Source organism: Bos taurus, chromosome 11 (genome assembly GCF_002263795.3).
Source record: "Bos taurus isolate L1 Dominette 01449 registration number 42190680 breed Hereford chromosome 11, ARS-UCD2.0, whole genome shotgun sequence".
Taxonomy (NCBI): Eukaryota; Metazoa; Chordata; class Mammalia; order Artiodactyla; family Bovidae; genus Bos; species Bos taurus.
In genome coordinates this window covers 2760314-2772414 of record NC_037338.1, presented here as the reverse complement: position 1 = coordinate 2772414, position 12101 = coordinate 2760314, and the positions used below count along the sequence as shown (strand labels likewise).

General features: G+C 49.6%; 1 protein-coding gene across 5 annotated transcripts in view; it reads right to left on the bottom strand.

The window, feature by feature from the left end:
- The window catches only part of CNNM3 (cyclin and CBS domain divalent metal cation transport mediator 3), a 33502-nt gene extending 24496 nt beyond the window's left edge, over nt 1–9006 (bottom strand). For all 5 annotated transcript variants that reach the window (XR_003037076.2, XM_024999282.2, XM_024999280.2 and 2 more), the window contains exon 1: nt 7612–9006. Coding sequence is in view for 4 of the 5 variants with exons in the window: in XM_024999282.2 (XP_024855050.1) it covers nt 7612–8971 (1360 nt within the window). In the remaining variant the exon portion in view is untranslated. The remainder of the gene's footprint in view (nt 1–7611) is intronic.
- Between the last annotated feature and the right edge of the window lie 3095 nt (nt 9007–12101).

Below are 12101 nucleotides of genomic sequence, written 5' to 3'. Positions count from 1 at the left end.
ATCCTGGACCATAAATCTAGCCCTGGTAAATTCAAAAAACTGAAATCATTCCAAGCATCATTTCTGATCACAATGCAATAAGATTAGATGTCAACTGCAGGAAAAAAGCTATTAAAAATACAAACATATGAAGGCTAAACAACACGCTTCTGAATAACCAACAAATCACAGAAGAAATCAAAAAGGAAATCAAAATATGCATAGAAACAAAACAAAACAACCCAAAACCTAAGGGACTCAGTAAAAGCAGTGCTAAGGGGAAGGTTCATAGCAATACAAGCCTACCTCAAGAAACAGAAGAGAAATCAAATAAATAACCTAACTCTACACCTAAAGCAACTAGAAAAGGAAGAAATGAAGAACCCCAGGGTTAGTAGAAGGAAAGAAATCATAAACATTAGGGCAGAAATAAATGCAAAAGAAATAAAAGAGACCATAGCAAAAATCAACAAAGCTAAAAGCTGGTTCTTTGAGAAGATAAATAAAATAGACAAACCATTAGCCAGGCTCATCAAGAAACAAAGGGAGAAGAATCAAATCAACAAAATTAGATATGAAAATGGAGAAATCGCAACAGACAACAAAGAAATACAAAGGATCATAAGAGACTACTATCAGCAACTGTATGCCAATAAAATGGACAACTTGGAAGAAATGGACAAATTCCTAGAAAAGTATAACTTTCCAAAACTGAACCAGGAAGAAATAGAAAATCTTAACAGACCCATCACAAGCACGGAAATCAAAATTGTAATCAGAAATCTTCCAGCAAACAAAAGCCCAGGACCAGAAGGCTTCACAGCCGAATTCTACCAAAAATTTAGAGAAGAGCTAACACCTATTCTGCTCAAACTCTTCCAGAAAACTGCAGAGGGAGGTAAACTTCCAAACTCATTCTATGAGGCCACCATCACCCTAATACCAAAACCTGACAAAGATGCCACAAAAAAGAAAACTACAGGCCAATATCACTGATGAACATAATCCTTAACAAAATCCTAGCAAACAGAATCCAACAACATATTAAAAAGATCATACACCATGACCAAGTGGGCTTTATCCCAGGAATGCAAGGATTCTTTAATATCCACAAATCAATGTAATACACTATGTTAACAAATTGAAAGATAAAAACCATGATTATCTGAACAGATGCAGAGGAAGCCTTTGACAAAATTTAACATCCATTTATAATAAAAACCCTCCAGAAAGCAGGAATAGAAGGAACATACCTCAACATAATAAAAGCTATATATGACAAACCCACAGCAAATATTATCCTCAATGGTGAAAAATTGAAAGCATTTCCCCTAAAGTCAGGAACAAGACAAGGGTGCCCACTCTCACCACTACTATTCAACCTAGTTTTGGAAGTTTTGGCCACAGCAATCAGAGAAGAAAAAGAAATAAAAGGAATCCAGATTGGAAAAGAAGAAGTAAAACTCTCACTGTTTGCAGATGACATGATCCTTTACATGGAAAACCCTAAAGACTCCCCCAGAAAATTACTAGAGCTAATCAATGAATATAGTAAAGTTGCAGGATATAAAATTAACACACAAAAATCCCCTGCATTCCTATACACTGAGAAAACAGAAAGAGAAATTAAGGAAACAATTCCATTCACCATTGCAACAAAAAGAATAAAACACTTAGGAATAAATCTACCTAAAGAAACAAAAGACCTATATATAGAAAACTATGAAACACTGATGATAAAGTGCTTATAGTGCAGGTAGAAATAAAAAAAATTAAAAAAAAAAAAAAACCACTGATGATAGAAATCAAAGATGACACAAATAGATGGAGAAATGTATCATGTTCATGGATGGGAAGAATCACTATAGTGAAAATGAGTATTCTACCCAAAGCAATATATAGATTCAATGCAATCCCTATCAAGCTACCAATGGTATTTTTCAGAGAACTAGAACAAATAATTTCACAATTTGTATGAAAATACAATAAAACTTGAATAGCCAAAGCCATCTTGAGAAAGAAGAATGGAACTGGAGGAATCAACCTGCCTGACTTCAGACTATACTATAAAGCTATAGTCATCAAGACAGTATGGTACTGGCACAAAGACAGAAATATAGATCAATGGAACAAAATAGAAAGCCCAGAGACAAATCCACGCACCTAATGGCACCTTATCTTCGACAAAGGAGGCAAGAATATACAATGGAGAAAAGACAATCTCTTTAATAAGTGGTGCTGGGAAAACTGGTCAACCACTTGTAAAAGAATGAAACTAGAACACTTTCTAACACCATACACAAAAATAAACTCAAAATGGATTAAAGATCTGAATGTAAGACCAGAAACTATAAAACTCCTAGAGGAAAACATAGGCAAAACACTCTCTGACATAAATCACAGCAGGATCCTCTATGACCCACCTACCAGAGTAATGGAAATAAAAGCAACAATAAACAAAGGGGACCTAATTAAACTTAAAAGCTTTTGCACAATGAAGGAAACCATAAGCAAGGTGAAAAGACAGCCTTCAGAACTGGAGAAAATAACAGCAAACAAAGAAACTGACAAAGAATTAATCTCAAAAATATACAAGCAGCTCCTGCAGCTCAATTCCACAAAAATAAACGACCCAATGAAAAACTGGGCCAAAGAACTAAACAGACATTTTTCCAAAGAAGACATACAGATGGCTAGCAAACACATGAAAAGAGGCTCAACATCACTCATTATCAGAGAAATGCAAATCAAAACCACAATGAGGTACCATTTCACGCTGGTCAGAATGGCTGCTATCAAACAGTCTACAAGCAATAAATGCTGGAGAGGGTGTGGAGAAAAGGGAACCCTCCTACACTGTTGGTGGGAATGCAAACTAGTACAGCCACTATGGAGAACAGTGTGGAGATTCCTTAAAAAACTGGAAATAGAACTGGCATATAACCCAGCAATCCCACTACTGGGCATACACATTGAGGAAACCAGAATTGAGAGAGACACGTGTACCCCAATGTTCATCGCAGCACTGTTTACAACAGCTAGGACATGGAAGCAACCTAGATATCCATCAGCAGACAAATGGATAAGAAAGCTGTGGTACATATACACTATGCAGTATTACTCAGCCATTAAAAAGAATACATTTGAATCAGTTCTAATGAGGTGGATGAAACTGAAGCCTATTATACAGAGTGAAGTAAGCCAGAAAGAAAAACACCAGTACTGTATACTAACACATATATATGGAATTTAGAAAGATGGTAACGATAACCCTGTATGTGAGACAGCAAAAGAGACACAGATGTGTAGAACAGTTTTTTGGACTCTGCGGGAGAAGGCAAGGGTAGGATGATTTGAGAAAATAGCATTGAAACATGTAGATTATCATATGTGAAACAGATCACCAGTCCAGGTTCGATGCATGAGACAGGGTGCTCAGGGCTGGTGCACTGGGATGACCCTGAGGGATGGGATGAGGAGGGAGGTGGAAAGGGGGTTCAGGATGGGGAACACATGTACACCCGTGGCAGATTCATGTCAATGTATGGCAAAAACCACTACAATAATGTAAAGTAACTAGCCTCCAATTAAAATAAATAAATTTTTTAAAAAGTTGAGAGCTGAAGAATCGATACTTTTAACTGTGGTGTTGGAGAAGACTCCTGAGAGTCCCTTGGATTGCAAAGAGATCAAAGCAATCAATTCTAAAGGAGAACAGTCCTGAATATTCATTGGAAGGACTGATGCTGGAGCTCCAATATTTTGGCCACCTGATGTGAAGATCTGACTCATTGGAAAAGACGCTGATGCTGAGAAAGACTGAAGGCAGGAAGATAAGGGGACGACAGAGGATGAGACGGTTGGATGGCATCACCGATTCAATGGACATGAGTTTGACTAAGCTCTGGGATTTGGTGATGGACAGGGAAGCCTAGTGTGCTGCAGTCCATGGGGTCGCAAAGAGTCAGACACGACTGAGGAACTGAACTGAACTGAACTACACCTCCATAAGTCTACACTCCTCCTGGAAACGTGTGCACAAAACAATCAGCTGTCACCTCAGGTCTGCACATTGACTGAGGGGCACCTCACCGGGGAAAGGGCCTCTTCCAGACTCTAAAGTTCCAGAACAAACCACAATCTGAAGAGAGAAAGGAATGGGGCCTGAAATGGTAACTGCCAAGATGCCAGGGCCTTCCGCCTCAGGGAATTCAGAGGGACCCCTGCCTCATACCCTTGGCAGAGAGACAAGAAGGGGACTGATTTCTAAAACCTCGGGCACCACGGAGGCTACAGTATGCTCTACGTTCATGAGCAGAGGAATGAAGAAGAGGGCTGGGTTAATGAGGACTTCAGTGAGGAAACACAAAGCTAGCTGCCAAAGGACTGCATTGCATAGGAGAAGCAGAGAGTTCAGGTGACACAGGAAAGATAAGGCTATCCTGCCCTGAGAATGGCCCTCACTGTCCACAGGAATCAGAAGGTCAAGGGGACCAAAGAGTCCTCCATTCAACCTCCACACTGTACCCCCACCCACTACCTTCTAGAAGGGGGCTCTCCAGAGCTGCCCCAAGGCCACCACCCCAGCCTGCACTGTGGCTGTCCCTCCCTACCAGCAACTTCCTACCAACATTTAGACCTAAGCCTACTGGACTCCCGCATACTAGAACCAAAGAGCAGGGCGTTCCTGGTGGTCCAGTGGTTAGCTAAGATCCACGCTTCTGGCCGCAGGGGCTGCAGTTCGATCCCTGGTCAGGGAACTAAGATCCCACATGCCACACAGCCGAATTAAATACATAAATAAAAACAGCAGAGGAAGGGGACATATGTAAAATTATAGCTGGAGTTACTGTACAGCAGAAACCAACACAACACTGTAAAACAATTTTCCTCTAATTAAGAATGTTTTAAAAGCTAATGAAGAAAAGGCGCGAAACCACCACCAGAGCAGAAGGCCTCCCGCCCTGCCGGGCCTCTCCGAGCCACCGCTCTCTAGTCTCCTTGGGCCGTCCTCCTTCACTGCTGGCCCCCACCCCGGCTTCCCCACGCCATGCCACAACTGCTCTTGCAAGGTCAAGGGTATCCTGGTTGTTGGATCCAAAGGACATGATGTAAGCCTCCTCTCCTGATCACTCTCCTTCCCTCAGCTTCCAGGACATTCCAGGGCCCTGGCTGTCCTCAGTACCCGTCCTCACTGCCCATCCACCCCTGCCCTGCTAGTGCCTCTCTTTCGGCTTTCTAGGATCACTCCCCAGGACCACCTCCCTACCGACATCCAGATCCTTCCCTCCTGCTTGAGACTTTCACTTGTGCTTCACTGCACATGGGCTGCTCCTAGCAACCCACGTCTCAGGCCACTGCACACAAATTCCAGTGTTCACAACAAACTCATCTGCCCGCCCCGGCCCCAACCCCCAAGCCCTCTCTTCCCTGCGTGTGCTCCGTCTCAGGGAAAGGCAGGGCCACCACCAAGCCAAACCCACCTTCATCCTCAGCTCCTCCTCCCGCCTCACAGCCCCTCTGCTGCTGCTGCTAAGTCGCTTCAGTCGTGTCCAACTCTGTGCAACCCCAGAGACGGCCGCCCACCAGGCTCCCCTGTCCCTGGGATTCTCCAGGCAAGAACACTGGAGTGGGTTGCCATTTCCTTCTCCAATGCATGAAAGTGAAAAGTGAAAGTGAAGTCACTCAGTCGTGTCCGACTCCTAGCGACCCCATGGACTGCAGCCTACCAGGCTCCTTGGTCCATGGGATTTTCCAGGCACGAGTACTGGAGTGGGTTGCCATTGCCTTCTCCCACAACCCCTCAGCAAACCACAAAATCCTAAGCCCACCTTCCAAGGCCTTCTTAGGTGTTCCTTTCTATGCTCACTGAGCACCCTTGTTCAGGCTACCATCACCTCACTGGGCCCCCCAACCACAGGGACCCCCCTACTCTGGTCTCCACACCAGTCAGTGATCTGTGGAAACCACTTAAACAGGGTGCTATGCTCTGCCTGCAGCCACCACCCTGGTGGTCAAGCCTGGCCTCAAGCTGAAAGATGGCAGGGGCAAGATGGTACCCTCCCCTGCTGACTCCAGGGCCAGGCCAGCTGGCCACACAGCCACGAGAACCACCACTGCCTCAGAAAATACCGTATTACTCAGAGATGGAGCATTTGCTCCTGGGAGGCTCTGCCTGCCGGGATCCCGGGCTCCTCTCCCCAGAGCAGGGCTGCATGGCTACATTCTGAGGAAACAAGTAGAAGTATCCAGAGATTCTCCAGTGCAGCAGCCAGAGCTGCCCATCAAAGTCTCCCACCCAATCCCGAGAAACAGTAGTAACAGTAACTGCCTAATTCTTTAAAACCCCAGCCTTTTGAAAGGATTAAAGTGTGCCCACTAGTGGCTGGCATGCTGCTGCCGCCGCTAAGTTGCTTCAGTCATGTCTGACTCTGTGCGGCCCCATAGACAGCAGCCCACCAGGCTCTGCGGTCCCTGGGATTCTCCAGGCAAGAACACTGGAGTGGGTTGCCATTTCCTTCTCCATTGCGTGAAAGTGAAAAGTGAAAGTGAAGCCGCTCAGTCACGACCGACTCATGGACTGTAGCCCACCAGGCTCCTCCATCCGTGGGATTTCCTAGGCAAGAGTACTGGAGTGCCTTGCCATTGCCTTCTCCAAGCGGCTGGCACACAGCAGTACTAATGGTCACTATGGCAGAGCTTTGCCTCCCTGCCCTGACAGTCCAGGGGCTCACAGGGAACCTCCTATGGGATCCTGGGACCTGGAGACTTCACAGATGTCAGGAAGTCATTATGAGGGGGCCTTGCTCACTTCTCGGCCTCAATTATGCAGTCTTTATGGTCAAGCTCATTCAGAGTCCACAAGTGTCCCCACAGAAGTTCAGGTGTGAGAAGCATGACCAAGCTCTGGGGAGGACCTCAAGCCCAATCACAGAGAGGGAGACTGCAGGGGAACCCGAACCTTCACAATGGGAGGGTCTCAGTTTTCACCTGAACGCAGGTGAAAGGAGAGGACAAAAATGTGGAGTTAAGAGAACTTGAGCCCTTACTTGGGTTATTGTTTTTTTTAAAGGAAGGGGAGACTGACTGGCCTCCATCAAGTTGCTTCTGGTTAAAGTGGAAGTTTCTTCCACACCACAGGAAGTAATGATCAATCATACCCTTTTCTGTAACCAGGAAGGCAATAGCCCATCACTGACCTTAACAACGACACGCTGGAAACATCACAGGTTCAGCTAATTTGGTATTACACATGTGCAAACAGCAGCGTCCAGGTATCTAGACTGTATACTCTATGTTCTTTCAGTTTGTATCCGAGTCTGGACCTGCCACAAAGCCCAAGCCCACAAAAATGACCCGGTAAAAAGCTGGAGAGTTAGTCAAGTACACATATCTCCCCAAACTGGGGGCCTGCCCGGAAAAGATTTTTGTTGTCTATAGTACTGTCATTTTCGGGACCAAAGGCAAGATCATTCGGAGCTAAAAACCATCATCTTCATTAAAAGGCCGCGCAGAGGCCTCCCTGTCGTCCACCGGGTTGGGACCTTTCCCCAAGGCTTCCCTAAACCCCACTCTTTCTCTGGGGAGAGAGAGCTGACATTCGAGTCCCCTCCGCGATTCCCCAACAGTTACCTCGCTTGAACTCCTCCAGGACGGCGTCCAGCTTGGTGTCGTTGAAGACGAAGTGGAGTGGGTGATTGTAGAAGCGGGTGATGGTGCTGAGCGGCGTGCAGTCTTCGGGGTCCACGAAAGCCAAGTCCTTGAGGTAGAGCATGTCCACGATGTTGGAGCGCTCGTCCTCGTAAACAGGGATGCGCGTGTGGCCGCTCTGCATGATGCTGGCCAGAACGCCGAAGTCCAGCACGGTGCTGGCATCCAGCATGAAGCAGTCCTCGAGGGGCGTGAGCACGTCCTCCACCGTACGGCAGGGCAGCACACCCTTGCTGAGATCGCTGTAGGGGTCGCCGCCGCCGCGCGCCAGCTCCAGCACGCGCTCGCGCAGCCTCCCTGGCCGCGCCGCCAGCTCCAGCAGCTGGCCCACCGGCAGCGCCACGGGCAGGGTGAGCAGCACCGCCAAGCGGCTGAGGATCAGCGCGCGCGGGGCCAGTGCCAACGTCCAGCGCCCGCTCACGGCGGCCGGCACCACCTCGCCCACCAGGAACACGAGCCCCGCGCTGCCTAGCACGGCCGGCACGGCGCGCTGGCCGGCCGCGCGGTACAGCAGAACCGCCAGCGCCGCCTGCGCCAGGCTGGCCAGCAGCAGCAGCGCGCCCAGGGCGCAGCCCGCCCAGCGCCGTGCGGGCTCCAGGCGCCGCGCCGCCGCACGCTCCGCCTCCGAGCCGCTCTCGCGCAGCACCTGCACCTCGGCGGGCGCCAGCGCCAGTGCGCTCAGCTGCAGGCCCCGCGCCAGAGCCGCCAGCGCCAACAGCCCCGCCGCCCCCAGGCCCAGAGCCCAGGGCGGCGCCTCCTCCTCGGCTGCCGAGCCGCCCGGCTCCACACGCACGGCCAGCAGCGCCGAGTGCGGGCGCGCGGCCTCGGCGCGCAGGCGCAGCAGTGCGCGCCACTCGCCCGTGAGGGCTGCCGCCTCTTCGGCCGCCGAACCCCCCGGCTCCCCGCGCACCGCCAGCCGCACAGAGTGCGGGCGCGCGGCCTCGGCGCGCAGGCGCAGCAACGCACGCCACTCGCCCGTGGGGGCCGCCGCTTCGTCGGGCGCTGCGGCCGGCCCCCCCTCGGGGCAACCCGCCCCCTCAGGAGCCACCCAGGACCAGGAGCTGTTGGAGAAGCCCGAGCCGAAGAGGCGCAAGCGGAAGGTGGCCTCCGGCGCGGCCCGCACCTCCCCTTCGTGCGCCCACCCCGCGCCCGCCGCTCCGTCCTCCTCTAGACAGACGCCCAGCACTCGCGGGTCCGGCGCCGCCTCCCCGGCGGCATTGCCCAGGCAGAGTGCGGCGAGCAACCAGCCTAGCCGACCCGCCGCCGCCGCCGCCGCCGCCATCGCCTGCTGCCCCCTCTCGGCCTCCCGCGCAGCCTACCTCTCCGCCTCCGCCGGGCCAATCGTCGCCAGCCCTGGAGTCTTTTCAGCCAATAGGCGGCGGGCGGAGGCGGGCCCCAGGGTCGGACTAGGCTGCGCCGGGGAGTAAACAAGCGGCGGCGCGATCCCGGGGCGGGCCGGGGGCGTGGGTCTCTCGGCCCTGTGGGCCTGGGCCGCCGAACCCGGAGGACGCTGGGCGGCGAGCTGGCCCGCTCTCCGCGGGGATCTAGTTCCCTTCGGCCGTCCCCAGCGCCGGGAGGCCAGGCCCGTACTCTGGGAAGTCCCTGGCTCGGGAATTGGGCCGCCGAGAGGAGTGGCGCTCCTGAAATTGCAGATAGAGAATTTAACGAAGGGAGATGGTCCGTTTTCCCAGACACCAACGACCCAAATCTCGAAGAGGGCTAAAAGAACCGACGACCGGGCGTCGGAAGCTAAAGCTTATTAAAAGTATTCCTTGATCGCGCGCGACTCTGCTATGGGTCTGGGACGTGACACACACTCAGTCCCTCCTTAGATGAACTTGCACCCCTGCCAGAGAGAACGAAGTACCTAAACACACGAAATCACTGCCTCATTGGATCCTCGCAGCTACTTCGTTATTAATACACTTTACCAGAGAAAAGTGAACACTACTCGGGCACGGATGATGGGTTCCAAAGCGATCAGCCTAATACCCTGTCGCCATCCCAGCCACACTAGGAGTTGGCATCTCTGTCAGGAATTACTGTATCTGGTCACTTCACTTGTAGCAGAGCATCCTTGGGAAAATAATTCCTAACGACCAACAGGAACTATTCAAGAGGATCCTCCCCGGATTGTTGTTTTAGAAGACTGTATGGTGCTTGACATTATGGAATGTTCCTCAACCTGTTATATGTGAACTTTGCCTGGTTGGAAGGAAATAGACAAGCTAACAAGACCTCTATAAATGTCCCGACAAAATGATTTTTTTTGTATTTTCTACATTTTTATGTATTTTCAACTTTCCTAACATAAAGTAGACTGATAAGACCGACCATATGCGTGTCATTTAAAATGGTCTTTGCAAGGACTGTATAGAAACACATATGTTGTCATGAAAATACTATTAAAAAGCTTAGGCACTGCGGTCACAATTAAGTGAAATATACTTGTGTGGAAGGTAATGTACAAAAATGAGTAAACCTGTGGTGAGTGACCAACATAAGTATTGTCTGAAAAATTCCAGAATAAGCTGCCAGCAGAAGCAATTATGACCTTTGACCCTTTCCACCGGACTGGCGTGCCTCTTTTGAAAAAATAATAATAGATTCAGTCCCTTTGGTTCACACTTCTGTCTCTAAGTCCAGATAAAAATGCTGACACAGATAGAATGGACAACAGCTTGAAATGAGCCACATGCCTGAAAAGTTAACCAGCAAAGAACAGTTCCAGAGGCAAGGTGGGAAAAACGCCCAGTACATCTACACAGGGCTCTGACCTCTGACAAGTTACTTTTCCTCTGGTCTCAGACTCCCTTGGAAAACAACCTTGTAACTTATTTTGGCAGGGAAACCTTTGGATAGAACAATCAGATCACACTTGGAAAACACAAATGATGATTTAAACCATGAGACCCAAAGGATCCAGCACAGGGCAAACAAAGTTGCCCATGAATGACCTTCTATGAACAGCACAGGTCCCACACCACTTTACCAGCTTCTGTCTTCCTTGGCTCTGCACCATTCTTTGGTCCATTATCACAGCATCGGTGGAGACACTTGTCACCAGACTTTCAGGTCCCCCATGGGTGATTTTCCTTTCTGGCCATTCAGCTCAAGACATTTCCATGTTTTATCGAAATATTCATTCTTGAGTTTTAAACCCAAAACTATCGTGTGTGACCCCTGACTGACTCCTCCTCCTCTCTCAAGTCTATATTCGTCACTTCCTCCAGCCAGTTTTCCTCGACCATCTCTACTAGGTTCAGTCAAGGTTATAGGAGTAGCATGCTCCCCTCCAATAAAATCCGGTGCTTAGCTTCTGGTAAGGCCCATTCATTCATTCATTCAACAAGTATTTCCTGCATCCGGTGCCTGCAGTGCACTGGGACTGCCAGTTGAAATAACAAATACCCTGACCTGTTGGAGCTTAAGCTCTAGTGTGAGGACAACAAAAAATACACAAATCCTTATTTTAATACCTGACAGTTAAGTTCTACAGAGAAAAAAACAAGGCAAGATGAGGAGACGGACAGAGGGATGGGGGCCAAACTCTTTTGAGTGGTCTGATGGGGGAAGGCTTCTTCAAGGAGGTAGCATTTGAACAGAGGCTTAGATGAAGCAAGGGGTGAGCCTCACACAGATCTGGGAGAATATTCCAGGTGGAGAAGATAGCCTGAAGGGTTGGTGGCATGTGGCATGTAGCAGAGGCTGAAATGTGTGTGGGGCAGATGGATGAAAATTTATTCTTGCCCACCTATACACAGGACTCTGCCTTTGTTATTCCTTTTATCTGAAATGTTCTCTTTCCTTTCTGCCTACCCAATGCCTAACGTTCCCCCCAGTTCCCCTCTAAAGCAGGGTTCCTTGAGCCCCTGGCCTGGGTGCACTCGGTTACCCACCGGCTAGGCACCTGGGGGGCACTGTGGGCGTCTTCCCGATTGAAGCCTCCGGAGTGGATGCAGGGAGGTCCCTTCTAGGTGGGCTCTCCGGGGGTGGGCACTCCAACTTGGAGACCACAACCAGCCTCCAAGTCTGGACCGAGAGGCAACTGCTGTTCTTAGACGATGCGGTCATAGTTTAAGTGAAGCACCTTTCTCCTTTAGCCCCTAGAGGAGAGAGGAGGGGCAGTTTGTCCATTCCAGCTGTCCTTGGTCCTCTGGTTTCCATTTTACTGAATTCGTAACGGTGGCAGTTGAGCACACTTGTCGTACCGGTCTAGCAGCAGCTGGCACTCTCTAGCTCCTGTGACAACAGCCTTGATTATGTTTTGTATGTTACATGTCCGTTTCATTAATTTTAGTGCTAAACAATCCCAGGATGCTTAACTCTTGCCCTGTCATAGCCAAGCACAGCCACTTCGAGCTCTGCGACAAGTCCGGAGCTCAGACAGGCCAACTGCAGGCTCACCAAGA